The 22,821-nt window shown below is 45.7% G+C and overlaps 1 protein-coding gene across 1 annotated transcript in view; it reads right to left on the bottom strand.

Moving 5' to 3' along the window:
• Positions 1-265: 265 nt before the first annotated feature.
• gareml (GRB2 associated, regulator of MAPK1-like) overlaps positions 266-22,821 on the bottom strand; it is a 51,423-nt gene continuing 28,867 nt past the window's right edge. Inside the window, exons 7-8 of the mRNA XM_041865626.2 lie at positions 1,323-1,483; positions 266-1,113 (exon numbers count right to left, since the gene is read on the bottom strand). Of these exons, the coding sequence (XP_041721560.1) occupies positions 534-1,113; positions 1,323-1,483 (741 nt within the window). The 3' untranslated portion in view covers positions 266-533. The remainder of the gene's footprint in view (positions 1,114-1,322; positions 1,484-22,821) is intronic.

Here is a 22,821-nt window from a genome sequence, read left to right as displayed (position 1 = left end):
AACCACCTGTAGCAGCCAGTGGTTACCATGGAGACCAGCTGTAGCAGCCAGTGGTTAGTAAAGTACAGTCTGTAGTTACAGCAGAACACCCTCTGTCTCCACGGTTACAGATCCATAACAGAGGAAATGAGAGAGAGCAGCGCTGGGTTGATAAGACCCGTCTGTCTCTGGACTGTCAGCTACAGTTCCCTGTAGCTCAGTTGGTAGAGCATGGCGTTTGCAACGCCAGGGTTGTGGGTTCGTTTCCCACGGGGGGCCAGTATGAAAATGTATGCACTCACTAACTGTAAGTCGCTCTGGATAAGAGCGTCTGCTAAATGACTAAAATGTAAAATGTACAGTTCACTGATCACCCTCCAAGTCACTATCTCTCCTCAAGCCAATCAGAAGGCTCACAGCAGCCGGTTCAACCATTCAGAAGGCACACAGTAGGCAGTTCAACCAATCAGAAGGCACACAGCAGGCAGTTCAACCAATCAGAAGGTAGATTTAGGATGGCTCTAATAGTGAAGACAGGCAGCTGTGGGTTAGGGTTATATCTTGGGCCTCCAGCCCTGTATAAACTGTGTGATCTTTGTGACGTGCAGTCGGCTGAGGTGGAAGTCATGTGACAGGGTCTCCTCATCGAGCCGCACCAGGAGGCTCCCGTCAACACGCTCTCTCTGGAACACGCCCACTGCCGCCTCTGATAGGCCGATGAACCTCAGACTGGCAGACACCTCCTCCAATGAGAGCGCAGACAGGTCAGTGGGCGGGCGCCAGGCAGGGTCACTAGGCTGAGTCGACCCCTCGAAAGTCCCGCCTCCCTCGGCGCCTCTGGAGAACTCTGATATCTGATTGGATGGTACTGGCTCTGGAGATGGGCAGGTGAAGCGACTAGGGTTAAAGGGGTTCAGCGCTCCGAAGGGAGCGAATCGGCTCTGAGGGGGCGGAGGCCTCAGCCAGGAAGAGGAGTTACAGCTCCATGGCTCCGCCCAGGAGGCCTGCGCAGGCTGGGGATTGGCCAGGCTGTCGGCAGGGAGAGCAGAGATTGGCTCAGGGCTGGAGAGGGAGGGATCAGTCCAGGAACAGGGATAACAGTAGACAAATGAGTCTGGAAGAGATACGGAACAACTAGAGAGAGAGAGAGAGAGAGAGAGAGAGAGAGAGAGAGAGAGAGAGAGAGAGAGAGAGAGAGAGATAGGATTAAGGTGTGTCCATGTGTACCTGTCTGTTGTTCCAGAGGAGTAGCATGAGAGGTGTGTGTGTGTGTGTGTCTTTGCGTGTGTGTACCTGTCTGTTGTTCCAGAGGTGTGTGTGTGTGTGTCTTTGCGTGTGTGTACCTGTCTGTTGTTCCAGAGGAGTAGCATGAGAGGTGTGTCCGAGGGAAGCGGGGTGGGATCGGTGGGCTGGGGGCGGGGCTAGGACAGGAAGGGGATGACTCTCCTTTACAGCATCGAGGAGGAACTGGAGGAGGGATCAGGAACCTGCACTCTTCTCTCACCTGCACACATAAACAACCACACAACCACAGACACACATAGTGGTTTCTGAATAATTAGATAATAATAATAGACTGAAGAAGATGGTGGGTCAACATGAAGACTGGATTATATAGAGTCTCAAGGAGCTGGTTGGTTGGTCAACATAAAGACTGGTTTCTAAAAAGTCTGAAGTAGCTGATGGGTCAAAGTAAAGACTGGTTTCTATAGAATCTGAAGGAGCTTGTTGGTCAACATAAAGACTGGTTTCTATAGAGGTGAAGGAGATGGTGGGTCAACATAGAGACTGGTTTCTATAGAGGTGAAGGAGATGGTGGGTCAATATTAAGACTGGTTTCTATAGAGGTGAAGGAGATGGTGGGTCAACATAAAGACTGGTTTCTATAGAGGTGAAGGAGATGGTGGGTCAATATAAAGACTGGTTTCTATAGAGGTGAAGGAGATGGTGGGTCAACATAGAGACTGGTTTCTATAGAGGTGAAGGAGATGGTGGGTCAACATAGAGACTGGTTTCTATAGAGTGTAAAGGAGATGGTAGGTCAACATAGAGACTGTGTTCTATAGAGTGTAAAGGAGATGGTGGGTCAATATAAAGACTGGTTTCTATAGAGGTGAAGGAGATGGTGGGTCAACATAGAGACTGGTTTCTATAGAGGTGAAGGAGCTTGTTGGTCAACATAGAGACTGTGTTCTATAGAGTGTGAAGGAGATGGTGGGTCAACATAGAGACTGTGGTCTATAGAGTGTAAAGGAGATGGTGGGTCAACATAGAGACTGTGTTCTATAGAGTGTAAAGGAGATGGTGGGTCAACATAGAGACTGTGTTCTATAGAGTGTAAAGGAGATGGTGGGTCAACATAGAGACTGTGTTCTATAGAGTGTAAAGGAGATGGTGGGTCAACATAGAGACTGTGTTCTATAGAGTGTAAAGGAGATGGTGGGTCAACATGAAGGTAGGACTATATAGAGTCTGAAGGAGCTGGTGGGTCAACATAGAGACTGGTTTCTATAGAGGTGAAGGAGATGGTGGGTCAATATAAAGACTGGTTTCTATAGAGGTGAAGGAGATGGTGGATCAACATAGAGACTGGTTTCTATAGAGGTGAAGGAGCTTGTTGGTCAACATAGAGACTGTGTTCTATAGAGTGTGAAGGAGATGGTGGGTCAACATAGAGACTGTGGTCTATAGAGTGTAAAGGAGATGGTGGGTCAACATAGAGACTGTGTTCTATAGAGTGTAAAGGAGATGGTGGGTCAACATAGAGACTGTGTTCTATAGAGTGTAAAGGAGATGGTGGGTCAACATAGAGACTGTGTTCTATAGAGTGTAAAGGAGATGGTGGGTCAACATGAAGGTAGGACTATATAGAGTCTGAAGGAGCTGGTGGGTCAACATAGAGACTGGTTTCTATAGAGGTGAAGGAGATGGTGGGTCAACATAGAGACTGGTTTCTATAGAGGTGAAGGAGATGGTGGGTCAACATAAAGACTGGTTTCTATAGAGGTGAAGGAGATGGTGGGTCAACATAAAGACTGGTTTCTATAGAGGTGAAGGAGATGGTGGGTCAACATAGAGACTGTGTTCTATAGAGTGTAAAGGAGATGGTGGGTCAACATAGAGACTGGTTTCTATAGAGGTGAAGGAGATGGTGGGTCAACATAAAGACTGGTTTCTATAGAGGTGAAGGAGATGGTGGGTCAACATAAAGACTGGTTTCTATAGAGGTGAAGGAGATGGTGGGTCAACATAAAGACTGGTTTCTATAGAGGTGAAGGAGATGGTGGGTCAACATAGAGACTGTGTTCTATAGAGTGTAAAGGAGATGGTGGGTCAACATAGAGACTGGTTTCTATAGAGGTGAAGGAGATGGTGGGTCAACATAAAGACTGGTTTCTATAGAGGTGAAGGAGATGGTGGGTCAACATAGAGACTGGTTTCTATAGAGGTGAAGGAGATGGTGGGTTAAAATAAAGACTGGTTTCTATAGAGGTGAAGGAGATGGTGGGTCAACATAGAGACTGGTTTCTATAGAGGTGAAGGAGATGGTGGGTCAACATAAAGACTGGTTTCTATAGAGGTGAAGGAGATGGTGGGTCAACATAGAGACTGGTTTCTATAGAGGTGAAGGAGATGGTGGGTCAACATAGAGACTGGTTTCTATAGAGGTGAAGGAGATGGTGGGTCAACATAAAGACTGGTTTCTATAGAGGTGAAGGAGATGGTGGGTCAACATAAAGACTGGTTTCTATAGAGGTGAAGGAGATGGTGGGTCAACATAGAGACTGGTTTCTATAGAGGTGAAGGAGATGGTGGGTCAACATAGAGACTGGTTTCTATAGAGGTGAAGGAGATGGTGGGTCAACATAGAGTCTGGTTTCTATAGAGGTGAAGGAGATGGTGGGTCAACATAAAGACTGGTTTCTATAGAGTGTAAAGGAGATGGTGGGTCAACATAGAGACTGGTGTTCTATAGAGTGTGAAGGAGATGGTGGGTCAACATAAAGACTGGTTTCTATAGAGTGTAAAGGAGATGGTGGGTCAACATAGAGACTGTGTTCTATAGAGTGTAAAGGAGATGGTGGGTCAACATAGAGACTGTGTTCTATAGAGTGTAAAGGAGATGGTGGGTCAACATAGAGACTGTGTTCTATAGAGTGTAAAGGAGATGGTGGGTCAACATAGAGACTGTGTTCTATAGAGTGTAAAGGAGATGGTGGGTCAACATAGAGACTGGTTTCTATAGAGTGTAAAGGAGATGGTGGGTCAACATAGAGACTGTGTTGTATAGAGTGTAAAGGAGATGGTGGGTCAACATAGAGACTGTGTTCTATAGAGTGTAAAGGAGATGGTGGGTCAACATAGAGACTGGTTTCTATAGAGGTGAAGGAGATGGTGGGTCAACATAGAGACTGGTTTCTATAGAGGTGAAGGAGATGGTGGGTCAACATAAAGACTGGTTTCTATAGAGGTGAAGGAGATGGTGGGTCAACATAGAGACTGGTTTCTATAGAGGTGAAGGAGATGGTGGGTCAACATAGAGACTGGTTTCTATAGAGGTGAAGGAGATGGTGGGTCAACATAAAGACTGGTTTCTATAGAGTGTAAAGGAGATGGTGGGTCAACATAGAGACTGGTTTCTATAGAGTGTGAAGGAGATGGTGGGTCAACATAGAGACTGGTTTCTATAGAGGTGAAGGAGATGGTGGGTCAACATAGAGACTGGTTTCTATAGAGGTGAAGGAGATGGTGGGTCAACATAAAGACTGGTTTCTATAGAGGTGAAGGAGATGGTGGGTCAACATAGAGACTGGTTTCTATAGAGGTGAAGGAGATGGTGGGTCAACATAGAGACTGGTTTCTATAGAGGTGAAGGAGATGGTGGGTCAACATAGAGACTGGTTTCTATAGAGGTGAAGGAGATGGTGGGTCAACATAGAGACTGTGTTCTATAGAGTCTGAAGGAGATGGTGGGTCAACATAGAGACTGGTTTCTATAGAGGTGAAGGAGCTTGTTGGTCAACATAGAGACTGTGTTCTATAGAGTGTAAAGGAGATGGTGGGTCAACATAGAGACTGTGTTCTATAGAGTGTAAAGGAGATGGTGGGTCAACATAGAGACTGTGTTCTATAGAGTGTAAAGGAGATGGTGGGTCAACATAGAGACTGTGTTCTATAGAGTGTAAAGGAGATGGTGGGTCAACATGAAGGTGGACTATAGAGTCTGAAAGGAGCTGGTGGGTCAACATAGAGACTGGTTTCTATAGAGTGTAAAGGAGATGGTGGGTCAACATAGAGACTGTGTTCTATAGAGTGTAAACGAGATGGTGGGTCAACATAGAGACTGTTTTCTATAGAGTGTAAAGGAGATGGTGGGTCAACATAGAGACTGTGGTCTATAGAGTGTAAAGGAGATGGTGGGTCAACATAGAGACTGTGTTCTATAGAGTGTAAAGGAGAGGGTGGGTCAACATAGAGACTGTGTTCTATAGAGTGTAAAGGAGATGGTGGGTCAACATGAAGGTAGGACTATATAGAGTCTGAAGGAGCTGGTGGGTCAACATAGAGACTGTTTTCTATAGACTGTAAAGGAGAGGGTGGGTCAACATAGAGACTGTTTTCTATAGAGTGTAAAGGAGATGGTGGGTCAACATAGAGACTGGTTTCTATAGAGGTGAAGGAGATGGTGGGTCAACATAGAGACTGTGTTCTATAGAGTGTAAAGGAGTTGGTGGGTCAACATAAAGGCTGGTTTCTATAGAGGTGAAGGAGATGGAGGGTCAACATAGACTGGTTTCTATAGAAGTGAAGGAGATGGTGGGTCAACATAAAGACTGGTTTCTATAGAGGTGAAGGAGATGGTGGGTCAACATAGAGACTGGTTTCTATAGAGTGTGAAGGAGATGGTGGGTCAACATAGAGACTGGTTTCTATAGAGGTGAAGGAGATGGTGGGTCAACATAGAGACTGGTTTCTATAGAGGTGAAGGAGATGGTGGGTCAACATAAAGACTGGTTTCTATAGAGGTGAAGGAGATGGTGGGTCAACATAGAGACTGGTTTCTATAGAGGTGAAGGAGATGGTGGGTCAACATAGAGACTGGTTTCTATAGAGGTGAAGGAGATGGTGGGTCAACATAGAGACTGGTTTCTATAGAGTGTAAAGGAGATGGTGGGTCAACATAGAGACTGGTTTCTATAGAGGTGAAGGAGATGGTGGGTCAACATAAAGACTGGTTTCTATAGAGTGTAAAGGAGATGGTGGGTCAACATAGAGACTGGTTTCTATAGAGGTGAAGGAGATGGTGGGTCAACATAAAGACTGGATTCTATATAGTCTGAAGGAGCTGGTTTTTCAACATAAAGACTGATTCTATAGAGGTGAAGGAGATGGTGGGTCAACATAGAGACTGTGTTCTATAGAGTCTGAAGGAGATGGTGGGTCAACATAGAGACTGGGTTCTATAGAGTATAAAGGAGAAGGTGGGTCAACATAGAGACTGTGTTCTATAGAGTCTGAAGGAGCTGGTGGGTCAACATAGAGACTGTTTTCTATAGAGTGTAAAGGAGATGGTGGGTCAACATAGAGACTGTGGTCTATAGAGTGTAAAGGGAGATGGTGGGTCAACATAGAGACTGTGTTCTATAGAGTGTAAAGGAGATGGTGGGTCAACATAGAGACTGTGTTCTATAGAGTGTAAAGGAGATGGTGGGTCAACATAGAGACTGTGTTCTATAGAGTGTAAAGGAGATGGTGGGTCAACATAGAGACTGTGTTCTATAGAGTGTAAAGGAGATGGTGGGTCAACATAGAGACTGTGTTCTATAGAGTGTAAAGGAGATGGTGGGTCAACATAGAGACTGTGTTCTATAGAGTGTAAAGGAGATGGTGGGTCAACATAAAGACTGGTTTCTATAGAGGTGAAGGAGATGGAGTGTCAACAAAGAGACTGGTTTCTATAGAGGTGAAGGAGATGGTGGGTCAACATAAAGACTGGTTTCTATAGAGGTGAAGGAGATGGTGGGTCAACATAGAGACTGGTTTCTATAGAGGTGAAGGAGATGGTGGGTCAACATAGAGACTGGTTTCTATAGAGGTGAAGGAGATGGTGGGTCAACATAGAGACTGGTTTCTATAGAGGTGAAGGAGATGGTGGGTCAACATAAAGACTGGTTTCTATAGAGGTGAAGGAGATGGTGGGTCAACATAGAGACTGGTTTCTATAGAGGTGAAGGAGATGGTGGGTCAACATAGAGACTGGTTTCTATAGAGGTGAAGGAGATGGTGGGTCAACATAGAGACTGGTTTCTATAGAGGTGAAGGAGATGGTGGGTCAACATAGAGACTGGTTTCTATAGAGGTGAAGGAGATGGTGGGTCAACATAGAGACTGGTTTCTATAGAGGTGAAGGAGATGGTGGGTCAACATAGAGACTGGTTTCTGTAGAGGTGAAGGAGATGGTGGGTCAACATAAAGACTGATTCTATATAGTCTGAAGGAGCTTTTTTTTCAACATAAAGACTGATTCTATAGAGGTGAAGGAGATGGTGGGTCAACATAGAGACTGTGTTCTATAGAGTGTAAAGGAGATGGTGGGTCAACATAGAGACTGTGTTCTATAGAGTGTAAAGGAGATGGTGGGTCAACATAGAGACTGTGTTCTATAGAGTCTGAAGGAGCTGGTGGGTCAACATAGAGACTGTTTTCTATAGAGTGTAAAAGGAGATGGTGGGTCAACATAGAGACTGTTGGTCTATAGAGTGTAAAGGAGATGGTGGGTCAACATAGAGACTGTGTTCTATAGAGTGTAAAGGAGATGGTGGGTCAACATAGAGACTGTGTTCTATAGAGTGTAAAGGAGATGGTGGGTCAACATGAAGGTAGGACTATATAGAGTCTGAAAGAGCTGGTAGGTCAACATAGAGACTGTTTTCTATAGAGTGTAAAGGAGTTGGTGGGTCAACATAGAGACTGTGGTCTATAGAGTGTAAACGAGATGGTGGGTCAACATAGAGACTGTTTTCTATAGAGTGTAAAGGAGATGGTGGGTCAACATAGAGACTGTTTTCTATAGAGTGTAAAGGAGATGGTGGGTCAACATAGAGACTGTGGTCTATAGAGTGTAAAGGAGATGGTGGGTCAACATAGAGACTGTGTTCTATAGAGTGTAAAGGAGATGGTAGGTCAACATAGAGACTGTGTTCTATAGAGTGTAAAGGAGATGGTGGGTCAACATAGAGACTGTGTTCTATAGAGTGTAAAGGAGATGGTGGGTCAACATAGAGACTGTGTTCTATAGAGTGTAAAGGAGATGGTGGGTCAACATAGAGACTGTGTTCTATAGAGTCTGAAGGAGATGGTGGGTCAACATAGAGACTGTGTTCTATAGAGTGTAAAGGAGTTGGTGGGTCAACATAAAGGCTGGTTTCTATAGAGGTGAAGGAGATGGAGGGTCAACATAGACTGGTTTCTATAGAAGTGAAGGAGATGGTGGGTCAACATAAAGACTGGTTTCTATAGAGGTGAAGGAGATGGTGGGTCAACATAGAGACTGGTTTCTATAGAGGTGAAGGAGATGGTGGGTCAACATAGAGACTGGTTTCTATAGAGGTGAAGGAGATGGTGGGTCAACATAGAGACTGGTTTCTATAGAGGTGAAGGAGATGGTGGGTCAACATAAAGACTGGTTTCTATAGAGGTGAAGGAGATGGTGGGTCAACATAGAGACTGGTTTCTATAGAGGTGAAGGAGATGGTGGGTCAACATAGAGACTGGTTTCTATAGAGGTGAAGGGGGATGGTGGGTCAACATAGAGACTGGTTTCTATAGAGGTGAAGGAGATGGTGGGTCAACATAGAGACTGGTTTCTATAGAGGTGAAGGAGATGGTGGGTCAACATAGAGACTGGTTTCTATAGAGGTGAAGGAGATGGTGGGTCAACATAGAGACTGGTTTCTATAGAGGTGAAGGAGATGGTGGGTCAACATAAAGACTGATTCTATATAGTCTGAAGGAGCTGGTTTTTCAACATAAAGACTGATTCTATAGAGGTGAAGGAGATGGTGGGTCAACATAGAGACTGTGTTATATAGAGTCTGAAGGAGATGGTGGGTCAACATAGAGACTGTGTTCTATAGAGTATAAAGGAGAAGGTGGGTCAACATAGAGACTGTGTTCTATAGAGTCTGAAGGAGCTGGTGGGTCAACATAGAGACTGTTTTCTATAGAGTGTAAAGGAGATGGTGGGTCAACATAGAGACTGTGTTCTATAGAGTGTAAAGGAGATGGTGGGTCAACATAGAGACTGTGTTCTATAGAGTGTAAAGGAGATGGTGGGTCAACATAGAGACTGTGTTCTATAGAGTGTAAAGGAGATGGTGGGTCAACATAGAGACTGTGTTCTATAGAGTGTAAAGGAGATGGTGGGTCAACATAGAGACTGTGTTCTATAGAGTGTAAAGGAGATGGTGGGTCAACATAGAGACTGTGTTCTATAGAGTGTAAAGGAGATGGTGGGTCAACATAGAGACTGTGTTCTATAGAGTGTAAAGGAGATGGTGGGTCAACATAAAGACTGGTTTCTATAGAGGTGAAGGAGATGGAGGGTCAACATAGAGACTGGTTTCTATAGAAGTGAAGGAGATGGTGGGTCAACATAAAGACTGGTTTCTATAGAGGTGAAGGAGATGGTGGGTCAACATAGAGACTGGTTTCTATAGAGGTGAAGGAGATGGTGGGTCAACATAGAGACTGGTTTTTATAGAGGTGAAGGAGATGGTGGGTCAACATAGAGACTGGTTTCTATAGAGGTGAAGGAGATGGTGGGTCAACATAAAGACTGGTTTCTATAGAGGTGAAGGAGATGGTGGGTCAACATAGAGACTGGTTTCTATAGAGGTGAAGGAGATGGTGGGTCAACATAGAGACTGGTTTCTATAGAGGTGAAGGAGATGGTGGGTCAACATAGAGACTGGTTTCTATAGAGGTGAAGGAGATGGTGGGTCAACATAGAGACTGGTTTCTATAGAGGTGAAGGAGATGGTGGGTCAACATAGAGACTGGTTTCTATAGAGGTGAAGGAGATGGTGGGTCAACAAAGAGACTGGTTTCTATAGAGGTGAAGGAGATGGTGGGTCAACATAAAGACTGATTCTATATAGTCTGAAGGAGCTGGTTTTTCAACATAAAGACTGATTCTATAGAGGTGAAGGAGATGGTGGGTCAACATAGAGACTGTGTTCTATAGAGTCTGAAGGAGATGGTGGGTCAACATAGAGACTGTGTTCTATAGAGTGTAAAGGAGATGGTGGGTCAACATAGAGACTGTGTTCTATAGAGTCTGAAGGAGCTGGTGGGTCAACATAGAGACTGTTTTCTATAGAGTGTAAAGGAGATGGTGGGTCAACATAGAGACTGTGGTCTATAGAGTGTAAAGGAGATGGTGGGTCAACATAGAGACTGTGTTCTATAGAGTGCAAAGGAGATGGTGGGTCAACATAGAGACTGTGTTCTATAGAGTGTAAAGGAGATGGTGGGTCAACATAGAGACTGTGTTCTATAGAGTGTAAAGGAGATGGTGGGTCAACATAGAGACTGTGTTCTATAGAGTGTAAAGGAGATGGTGGGTCAACATAGAGACTGTGTTCTATAGAGTGTAAAGGAGATGGTGGGTCAACATAGAGACCGTGTTCTATAGAGTGTAAAGGAGATGGTGGGTCAACATAGAGACTGTGTTCTATAGAGTGTAAAGGAGATGGTGGGTCAACATAGAGACTGTGTTCTATAGAGTGTAAAGGAGATGGTGGGTCAACATAGAGACTGTGTTCTATAGAGTGTAAAGGAGAAGGTGGGTCAACATAGAGACTGTGTTCTATAGAGTGTAAAGGAGATGGTGGGTCAACATAGAGACTGTGTTCTATAGAGTGTAAAGGAGATGGTGGGTCAACATAGAGACTGTGTTCTATAGAGTGTAAAGGAGATGGTGGGTCAACATAGAGACTGTGTTCTATAGAGTGTAAAGGAGATGGTGGGTCAACATAGAGACTGTGTTCTATAGAGTCTGAAGGAGATGGTGGGTCAACATAGAGACTGTGTTCTATAGAGTGTAAAGGAGATGGTGGGTCAACATAGAGACTGTGTTCTATAGAGTGTAAAGAAGATGGTAGGTCAACATAGAGACTGTGTTCTATAGAGTGTAAAGGAGTTGGTGGGTCAACATAGAGACTGTGGTCTATAGAGTGTAAACGAGATGGTGGGTCAACATAGAGACTGTTTTCTATAGAGTGTAAAGGAGATGGTGGGTCAACATAGAGACTGTGGTCTATAGAGTGTAAAGGAGATGGTGGGTCAACATAGAGACTGTGTTCAATAGAGTGTAAAGGAGAGGGTGGGTCAACATAGAGACTGTGTTCTATAGAGTGTAAAGGAGATGGTGGGTCAACATGAAGGTAGGACTATATAGAGTCTGAAGGAGCTGGTGGGTCAACATAGAGACTGTTTTCTATAGACTGTAAAGGAGAGGGTGGGTCAACATAGAGACTGTTTTCTATAGAGTGTAAAGGAGATGGTGGGTCAACATAGAGACTGGTTTCTATAGAGGTGAAGGAGATGGTGGGTCAACATAGAGACTGTTTTCTATAGAGTGTAAAGGAGATGGTGGGTCAACATAGAGACTGTGGTCTATAGAGTGTAAAGGAGATGGTGGGTCAACATAGAGACTGTGTTCTATAGAGTGTAAAGGAGATGGTAGGTCAACATAGAGACTGTGTTCTATAGAGTGTAAAGGAGATGGTGGGTCAACATAGAGACTGTGTTCTATAGAGTGTAAAAGAGATGGTGGGTCAACATAGAGACTGTGTTCTATAGAGTGTAAAGGAGATGGTGGGTCAACATAGAGACTGTGTTCTATAGAGTCTGAAGGAGATGGTGGGTCAACATAGAGACTGTGTTCTATAGAGTGTAAAGGAGTTGGTGGGTCAACATAAAGGCTGGTTTCTATAGAGGTGAAGGAGATGGAGGGTCAACATAGAGACTGGTTTCTATAGAAGTGAAGGAGATGGTGGGTCAACATAAAGACTGGTTTCTATAGAGGTGAAGGAGATGGTGGGTCAACATAGAGACTGGTTTCTATAGAGGTGAAGGAGATGGTGGGTCAACATAGAGACTGGTTTCTATAGAGGTGAAGGAGATGGTGGGTCAACATAGAGACTGGTTTCTATAGAGGTGAAGGAGATGGTGGGTCAACATAAAGACTGGTTTCTATAGAGGTGAAGGAGATGGTGGGTCAACATAGAGACTGGTTTCTATAGAGGTGAAGGAGATGGTGGGTCAACATAGAGACTGGTTTCTATAGAGGTGAAGGAGATGGTGGGTCAACATAGAGACTGGTTTCTATAGAGGTGAAGGAGATGGTGGGTCAACATAGAGACTGGTTTCTCTAGAGGTGAAGGAGATGGTGGGTCAACATAGAGACTGGTTTCTATAGAGGTGAAGGAGATGGTGGGTCAACATAGAGACTGGTTTCTATAGAGGTGAAGGAGATGGTGGGTCAACATAAAGACTGATTCTATATAGTCTGAAGGAGCTGGTTTTTCAACATAAAGACTGATTCTATAGAGGTGAAGGAGATGGTGGGTCAACATAGAGACTGTGTTATATAGAGTCTGAAGGAGATGGTGGGTCAACATAGAGACTGTGTTCTATAGAGTATAAAGGAGAAGGTGGGTCAACATAGAGACTGTGTTCTATAGAGTCTGAAGGAGCTGGTGGGTCAACATAGAGACTGTTTTCTATAGAGTGTAAAGGAGATGGTGGGTCAACATAGAGACTGTGGTCTATAGAGTGTAAAAGGAGATGGTGGGTCAACATAGAGACTGTGTTCTATAGAGTGTAAAGGAGATGGTGGGTCAACATAGAGACTGTGTTCTATAGAGTGTAAAGGAGATGGTGGGTCAACATAGAGACTGTGTTCTATAGAGTGTAAAGGAGATGGTGGGTCAACATAGAGACTGTGTTCTATAGAGTGTAAAGGAGATGGTGGGTCAACATAGAGACTGTGTTCTATAGAGTGTAAAGGAGATGGTGGGTCAACATAGAGACTGTGTTCTATAGAGTGTAAAGGAGATGGTGGGTCAACATAAAGACTGGTTTCTATAGAGGTGAAGGAGATGGAGGGTCAACATAGAGACTGGTTTCTATAGAAGTGAAGGAGATGGTGGGTCAACATAAAGACTGGTTTCTATAGAGGTGAAGGAGATGGTGGGTCAACATAGAGACTGGTTTCTATAGAGGTGAAGGAGATGGTGGGTCAACATAGAGACTGGTTTCTATAGAGGTGAAGGAGATGGTGGGTCAACATAGAGACTGTTTTCTATAGAGGTGAAGGAGATGGTGGGTCAACATAAAGACTGGTTTCTATAGAGGTGAAGGAGATGGTGGGTCAACATAGAGACTGGTTTCTATAGAGGTGAAGGAGATGGTGGGTCAACATAGAGACTGGTTTCTATAGAGGTGAAGGAGATGGTGGGTCAACATAGAGACTGGTTTCTATAGAGGTGAAGGAGATGGTGGGTCAACATAGAGACTGGTTTCTATAGAGGTGAAGGAGATGGTGGGTCAACATAGAGACTGGTTTCTATAGAGGTGAAGGAGATGGTGGGTCAACAAAGAGACTGGTTTCTATAGAGGTGAAGGAGATGGTGGGTCAACATAAAGACTGATTCTATATAGTCTGAAGGAGCTGGTTTTTCAACATAAAGACTGATTCTATAGAGGTGAAGGAGATGGTGGGTCAACATAGAGACTGTGTTCTATAGAGTCTGAAGGAGATGGTGGGTCAACATAGAGACTGTGTTCTATAGAGTGTAAAGGAGATGGTGGGTCAACATAGAGACTGTGTTCTATAGAGTCTGAAGGAGCTGGTGGGTCAACATAGAGACTGTTTTCTATAGAGTGTAAAGGAGGTGGTGGGTCAACATAGAGACTGTGGTCTATAGAGTGTAAAGGAGATGGTGGGTCAACATAGAGACTGTGTTCTATAGAGTGCAAAGGAGATGGTGGGTCAACATAGAGACTGTGTTCTATAGAGTGTAAAGGAGATGGTGGGTCAACATAGAGACTGTGTTCTATAGAGTGTAAAGGAGATGGTGGGTCAACATAGAGACTGTGTTCTATAGAGTGTAAAGGAGATGGTGGGTCAACATAGAGACTGTGTTCTATAGAGTGTAAAGGAGATGGTGGGTCAACATAGAGACTGTGTTCTATAGAGTGTAAAGGAGATGGTGGGTCAACATAGAGACTGTGTTCTATAGAGTGTAAAGGAGATGGTGGGTCAACATAGAGACTGTGTTCTATAGAGTGTAAAGGAGATGGTGGGTCAACATAGAGACTGTGTTCTATAGAGTGTAAAGGAGATGGTGGGTCAACATAGAGACTGTGTTCTATAGAGTGTAAAGGAGATGGTGGGTCAACATAGAGACTGTGTTCTATAGAGTGTAAAAGGAGATGGTGGGTCAACATAGAGACTGTGTTCTATAGAGTGTAAAGGAGATGGTGGGTCAACATAGAGACTGTGTTCTATAGAGTGTAAAGGAGATGGTGGGTCAACATAGAGACTGTGTTCTATAGAGTCTGAAGGAGATGGTGGGTCAACATAGAGACTGTGTTCTATAGAGTGTAAAGGAGATGGTGGGTCAACATAGAGACTGTGTTCTATAGAGTGTAAAGGAGATGGTAGGTCAACATAGAGACTGTGTTCTATAGAGTGTAAAGGAGATGGTGGGTCAACATAGAGACTGTGTTCTATAGAGTGTAAAGGAGATGGTGGGTCAACATAGAGACTGTGTTCTATAGAGTGTAAAGGAGATGGTGGGTCAACATAGAGACTGTGGTCTATAGAGTGTAAAGAAGATGGTGGGTCAACATAGAGACTGTGTTCTATAGAGTGTAAAGGAGATGGTGGGTCAACATAGAGACTGTGTTCTATAGAGTGTAAAGGAGATGGTGGGTCAACATAGAGGCTGTGTTCTATAGAGTGTAAACAAGATGGTGGGTCAACATAGAGTGTTTTTTATAGAATATGAATGAGATGGTGGGTCAACATGAAGTATGTTTTCTATATAGTCCGAAGGAGCTGGTTGGTCAACATAGAGACTGATTCTATAGAGTCTGAAGGAGTTGGTGGGTCAACTTAAAGACTGGATTCTCTAGAGGCTGAAAGATATCCAAGATGGCATAGCAGTGCGGTTGTGTTTTCTGTAGATAGCCAGTTTTTTTAGTTTTTTTTGTATTTTTCATATATATTTCTCAATCTCACTTTCCATCCTTTAACTAAATATACTTTCCTGCAACCCGCCTCACCCAATGTGGAACGGATTCTATTATTTCTTATACCTTTTTATCAAGAACCTACGGCTGAAACTAGCCAGCTAACTAGCTACTTGCTATTAGCCACCGTTAGCGGTCTTCACCACTGTCCTTGGCCTGCACTACCTACCAGCCAGCTCTAGCCTGGACAATTATCGGCCAGTCTGCACATCGCGCTATCGACCCAGAGCATACCGGTTTTTCTGCCGGAATCACTGGACCTTAACGCCGGACCATCGCAACTAGCTAGCTGCAACCGAATGGCTGTTGTCATTGTTGGCTAATCACCACTGTCCTGAAGCTAACCCCAGTTAGCCTTGAGCTAGCCTCGAGCCAGGCCCATCTTCCGGCTATCTACCTCTCTGTCAACCGGACGGGACCTCCTGGTGTTGACACGGAGCCCCGCCGATCCAACACGACTGGTCTGCCGACATAATCGTCTGATGTGGTTTCAACAGGCTTCCCGTTGTGACGACCATGAAGATCCATCTGCTAGCCCCGGCCCGCTAGCAAACGCAATCAACAGCTGTGCCTCCTGCTCGCCTGTGCTTTAGCAGCCACTGAACTGCTCCCGGACTAACCTATTGCTGTTCACTGGACCTTATGATCACTCAGCTACACAGCTGATGCCTGCTGGACTGTTCCTTTATACGGTACCCCATCCTGTTTATCTGTTTAGCCTCAGCTCAATCTTTCGTCACCATTACCAGCTGTTGTCTTAGCTCTCTCGAATAGCACCTGTGATTGCGTTATGCCTCTCTCCCATGTCAATATGCCTTGCCTATTGCTGTTTGGGTTAGTTCTTATAGTACTATTTCACTGTAGAGCCCCCAGTCCCGCTCAACCTGCCTCAGATAGCTCCTTTGTCCCACCCCCCATACACGCGGAGACTGGCTCAATCGGTACCTCCAGTGATGCTATCTCTTTCATTGTTACCCAACGCTTAGGTTTCCCTCCACTGTACTCATGTCCTTCGATATCCTTGTCTGTACATAATGCCCTGAATCTATTCTACAACGCCCGGAAACCTGCCCAATTTTTTCTCTGTACCCAACGCACTAGAAGACCAGTTCTTAAAGCCTTTAGCCGTATCCTTATTCTACTCCTCCTCTGTTCCTCTGGTGATGTAGAGGTTAACCCAGGCCCTGTAGCCCCCAGTATTACTCCTGCTCCCCAGGCGCTATCATTTGTTGACATCTGTAACCGCAAAAGCCTTGGTTTCTTGCATGTTAACATCAGAAGCCTCCTCCCTAAGTTTGAGTTATTCACTGCGTTAGCACACTCCGCCAACCCTGATGTTCTAGCAGTGTCTGAATCCTGGCTTAGGAAGGCCACCAAAGATTCAGAAATGTCCATCCCCAACTACAACATTTTCCGTCTCGATAGAACTGCCAAAGGGGGTGGGGTTGCAATCTACTGTAGAGATAGCCTGCAGAGCTCTATCATACTATCCAGGTCTTGTCACGATCGTTGACACATGATGAAGCGGACCAAGGCGCAGCGTTGAAGGTGAACATATTATTTATTTAGAATGATCACACGATCAAAACAACAACGATAACGTGACGTCTACGGTATAACACAAACCAAATCAGAACAAGATCCCACAAAGAATAGCTGAAAACAGCCTACCTAAGTATGGCTCCCAATCAGAGACAACGAGCAACAGCTGCCTCTGATTGGGAACCACCCTGACCAACATAGATCTATATGATCTAGAACAAAACCCAAAACATAGAAAACACAACATAGAAGCTACCCCGTGAAACTAAACATAGAAAATCCACACCCTGGCTCAACATTTCAGAGTCCCCAGAGCCAGGGCGTGACAGTACCCCCAAAGGCGCGGACTCCGACCGCGCCAACAGAACACCACAGGGGAGGGACCGGGTGGGCACTCCGCCTTGGCGGCGGATCCGGCTCTGGGCATGATCCCCACTCCCTCTCTAACCCCCCACAGTACCCCTGGTCCGGTCTGGCCCTGCTGGCCGGAGCTGGACTGAACACTGGTGGAGCGGATTGCTCTAGCTCCGACGTGAAGCATCTGACCGGTGCCGGACCAGCCACCGGTGGAACAGGCACCGGCCGTGCCGGACTGGACGACGCACACCACTGGCTTGGTGTGGGGAGCAGGGAGCGGGCGAGCCGGGCTGTCGAGCGCACCCCCTGACTTGGTGCGGGGAACAGGGCACGGGCCGTGCCGGACTGGCGACGCACACCACTGGCTTGGTGTGGGGAGCAGGAAGCGGGCGAGCCGGGCTGTCGAGCGCACCCCTAACTGGTGCAGGGAACAGGCACGGAGCCGTGCCGGACTGGCGACGCACACCACTGGCTTGGTGTGGGGAGCAGGAGCGGCCGAGCCGGGCTGTCGGCGCACCCCTGACTTGGTGCGGGGAACAGGCACGGGCGAGCCGGACTGACGAAGCGCACCACTGGCTTGGTGCGGGGAGCAGGACACGGCCGAGCCGGGCTGTCGAGCGCACCCCTGACTTGGTGCGGGGAGCAGGAATGGGCCGGACTGGGCTGGCGACGCTACCGTAGACTTGGTGCGAGTGGCAGGAACAGGCCGGACCGTACTGGGAACACACACCACTGGCCCTACGTGGGGATCAGGAACAGGCCGGACCGGACTGGCAACACACGCCAGTACCTCTCGCCGTGCCTCTACAACCTCCTTCCCCCTGGTGACCAGTGACTCCCGTAACCTGGCGTCCTCCTGCTGCCCCGTCGTCCACGGCGTTAGCCCCCTAAAAAAATTTATGGGCTTCACTCCTACCCTTGGCCAAGGCCTCCATCCCTCTTGCCAGACTCGCACTCATCTCCTCCCACGTCCATCCTCTCTCCTCGTCACGCTGCTTGATCCAGTCGAGGTGGGATCTTCTGTCACGATCGTTGACACATGATGAAGCGGACCAAGGCGCAGCGTTGAAGGTGAACATATTATTTATTTAGAATGATCACACGATCAAAACAACAACGATAACGTGACGTCTACGGTATAACACAAACCAAATCAGAACAAGATCCCACAAAGAATAGCTGAAAACAGCCTACCTAAGTATGGCTCCCAATCAGAGACAACAAGCAACAGCTGCCTCTGATTGGGAACCACCCTGACCAACATAGATCTATATGATCTAGAACAAAACCCAAAACATAGAAAACACAACATAGAAGCTACCCCGTGAAACTAAACATAGAAAATCCACACCCTGGCTCAACATTTCAGAGTCCCCAGAGCCAGGGCGTGACAGGTCTGTGCCCAAACAGTTTGAGCTTCTACTTCTAAAAATCCACCTTTCCAGAAATAAGTCTCTCACTGTTGCCGCTTGCTACAGACCCCCCTCAGCCCCCAGCTGTGCCCTGGACACCATATGTGAATTGATTGCCCCCCATCTATCCTCAGAGTTCATATTGCTTGGTCACCTAAACTGGAATATGCTTAACACCCCGGCCATCCTACAATCTAGACTAGATGCCCTCAATCTCACACAAATTATCAAGGAACCTACCAGGTACAACCCTAAATCCGTTAACATGGGCACCCTCATAGATATCATCCTGACTCATTTACCCTCTAAATACACCTCCGCTGTCTTCAACCAGGTTCTCAGTGATCACTGCCTCATTGCCTGCGTCCGTAATCGGTCCGCGGTCAAACGACCACCCTTCATCACTGTCAAACGCTCCCTAAAACACTTCAGTGAGCAGGCCTTTCTAATTGACCTGGCCCGGTTATCCTGGATGGATATTGACCTTCATCAGTAGAGGATGCCTGGTTGTTCTTTAAAAGTGTTCTCTCCATCTTAAATAAGCATTCCCCAATCAAAAAATTCAGATCTAAGAACAGATATAGCCCCTGTTTCACCCCAGACTTGACTGCCCTTGACCATCACAAAAACATCCTGTGGCGTACTGCATTAGCATCGAGCAGCCCCCGCGATATGCAACTTTTCAGGGAAGTCAGGAACCGATATACACAAGCAGTTAGGAAAGCAAAGGCTAACTTTTTTAAACAGAAATGTGCATCCTGTAGCACTAACTCCAAAAAGTTGTGGGACACTGTAAAGTCCATGGGGAATAAGAGCACCTCCTCCCAGCTGCCCACTGCACTGAGGCTAGGAAACACTGTCACCACCGATAAATCTACGATAATCGAAAATTTCAACAATCATTTTGCTACGGCTGGCCATGCTTTCCACCTGGCTACCCCTACCCCGGCCACCAACTCTGCACCCTCCGCTGCAACATGCCCATGCCCCCCTCCCCTGCTTCTCCTTCACCCAAATTCAGATAGCTAATGTTCTGAAAGAGCTGTAAAATCTGGACCCCTACAGATCAGCTGGGCTAGACAATCTGGACCCTTTCTTTCTAAAATTAGCTGCCGAAATTGTCGCAACCCCTACTACCAGCCTGTTCAACCTCTCTTTCGTATAGTCTGAGATCCCCAGAGATTGGAAAGCTGCTGCGGTCATCCCCTTCTTCAAAAGGGGTGACACTCTAGATCCAAACTGTTACAGACCTATATCCATCCTGCCCTGCCTTTCGAAAGTATTTGAAAGCCAAATTAACAAACATCATCACCGACCATTTCGAATCCCACCGTACCTTCTCCGCTATGCAATCTGTTTTACGAGCTGGTCATGGGTGTACCTCAGCCACGCTCAAGGTCCTAAACGATATAATAACCGCGATTGATAAAAGACAGTACTGTGCAGCCATCTTCATTGACCTGGCCAAGGCTTTCGACTCTGTCAACCACCGCATTCTTATTGGCAGACTAAATAGCCTTGGTTTCTCAAATGACTGCCTCGCCTGGTTCACCAACTACTTCTCAGATAGAGTTCAATGTGTCAAATCGGAGGGCCTGTTGTCTGGACCTATGGCAGTCTCTATGGGGGTGCCACAGGGTTCAATTATCAGGCCGACTCTTTTCTCTGTGTATATCAATGATGTCGCTCTTGCTGCTGGTGACTCTCAGATCCACCTCTACGCAGACGACACCATTTTGTGTACATCTGTCCCTTTATTGGACACTGTGTTAACAAACCTCCAAATGGGCTTCAATGCCATACAACACTCCTTCCGTGGCCTCCAACTGCTCTTAAACACTAGTAAAACTAAATGCATGCTCTTCAATCGAACGCTGCTTGCATCCGCCTGCCCAACTAGAATCACTACTCTCGGCGGGTCTGACTTAGAATATGTGGACAACTACAAATACCTAGGTGTCTGGTTAGACCGTAAACTCTCCTTCCAGACTCATATTAAGCATCTCCAATCCAAAGTGAAATCTAGAATCGGCTTCCTATTTCCCAACAAAGCCTCCTTCACTCATGCTGCTAAACATGCCCTCGTAAAACTGACTATCCTGCCGATCCTTGACTTCGGCGATGTCATTTACAAAATAGCCTCCAACACTCTACTCAGCAAATTGGATGTAGTCTATCACAGTGCCATCCGTTTTGTCACCAAAGCCCCATATACTACCCACCATTGTGACCTGTATGCTCTTGTTGGCTGGCCCTCACTACATATTCGTCGCCAAACCCACTGGCTCCAGGTCATCTATAAATCACTTCTAGGCAAATCCCCGCCTTATCATAGCTCATTGGTCACCATAGCCACACCCACCCGTAGTATGCGTTCCAGCAGGTATATCTCACTGGTCATCCCCAAAGCCAACACCTCCTTTGGTCGCCATTCCTTCCAGTTCTCTGCTGCAAATGACTGGAACGAACTGCAAACATCTCTGAAGCTGGAGACTCTTATCTCCCTCACTAACTTTAAGCATCAGTTGTCAGAGCAGCTTACCGATCACTGCACCTGTACACAGCCCATCTGTAATTAGCCCACCCAACTACCTCATCACCATATTGTTATTTATTTTGCTCAATTGCACCCCAGTATCTCTATTTGCACATCATCTTCTGCACATCTATCATTCCAGTGTTAATACTAAATTATAATTATGTTGCACCATGGCCTATTTATTGCCTTACCTCCATAACTTACTACATTTGCACACACTGTATATAGATGTTCTATTGTGTTATTGACTGTACATTTTGTTTACCCCATATGTAACGCTGTGTTGTTGTTGTTTTTATCGCACTGCTTTGCTTTATCTTGGCCAGGTTCCAGTTGTAAATGAGAACTTGGTCTCAACTGGCTTCTTACCTGGTTAAATAAAGGTGAAATAAAAATGGAGATGATGGGTCAACATGAAGGTAGGACTCTATAGAGTGAAGGAGATGATGGGTCAACATGAAGGTAGGACTCTATAGAGTGAAGGAGATGATGGGTCAACATGAAGGTAGGACTCTATAGAGTGAAGGAGATGATGGGTCAACATGAAGGTAGGACTCTATAGAGTGAAGGAGATGATGGGTCAACATGAAGGTAGGACTCTATAGAGTCTGAAGGAGATGATGTGTCAACATGAAGGTAGGACTCTATAGAGTCTGAAGGAGATGATGGGTCAACATGAAGGTAGGACTCTATAGAGTCTGAAGGAGATGATGGGTCAACATGAAGGTAGGACTCTATAGAGTCTGAAGGAGATGATGGGTCAACATGAAGGTAGGACTCTATAGAGTCTGAAGGAGATGATGGGTCAACATGAAGGTAGGACTCTATAGAGTCTGAAGGAGATGATGGGTCAACATGAAGGTAGGACTCTATAGAGTCTGGAAGGAGATGATGGGTCAACATGAAGGTAGGACTCTATAGAGTCTGAAGGAGATGATGGGTCAACATGAAGGTAGGACTCTATAGAGTCTGAAGGAGATTGATGGGTCAACATGAAGGTAGGACTCTATAGAGTCTGAAGGAGATGATGGGTCAACATGAAGGTAGGACTCTATAGAGTCTGAAGGAGATGATGGGTCAACATGAAGGTAGGACTCTATAGAGTCTGAAGGAGATGATGGGTCAACATGAAGGTAGGACTCTATAGAGTCTGAAGGAGATGATGGGTCAACATGAAGGTAGGACTCTATAGAGTCTGAAGGAGATGATGGGTCAACATGAAGGTAGGACTCTATAGAAGGTAGGACTCTATAGAGTCTGAAGGAGTTGGTGGGTCAATATAAAGACTGTTTTCTATAGAGTCTAAAGGAGGTGTTGGGTCAACATATAGACAGATTTCTCCAGAGTCTGAAGGAGATGTTTGGTTAACATAAATACTGGTTTCTATAGAGTCTGAAGGAGTTGGTGGGTCAACATAGAGACTAGATTATATAGAGTCTCAAGGAGTTAGTGGGTCAACATATAAACAGTTTTCTAAAGGGTCCGAAGGAGATAGTAAGTAAACTTGCATTCCCATACTAGACTAGCGTCAAAATTCGCTTCCGCAAGTAAACGTGTACTAATAATGTCTCACCTCTTAATGGCTCAGCTCTTCCCCATCACATCTGGAAGAGCTTAAACCAATCTAAAACTCCAACATTTTCTGGTGGCAATGTTCTATTTTCCACT

The sequence above is a fragment of the Coregonus clupeaformis genome, chromosome 36 (assembly GCF_020615455.1).
Source record: "Coregonus clupeaformis isolate EN_2021a chromosome 36, ASM2061545v1, whole genome shotgun sequence".
Taxonomy (NCBI): domain Eukaryota; kingdom Metazoa; phylum Chordata; class Actinopteri; order Salmoniformes; family Salmonidae; genus Coregonus; species Coregonus clupeaformis.
Note: the sequence above shows the minus strand (reverse complement) of the source record. Positions and strands in the feature narration are given on the sequence as shown.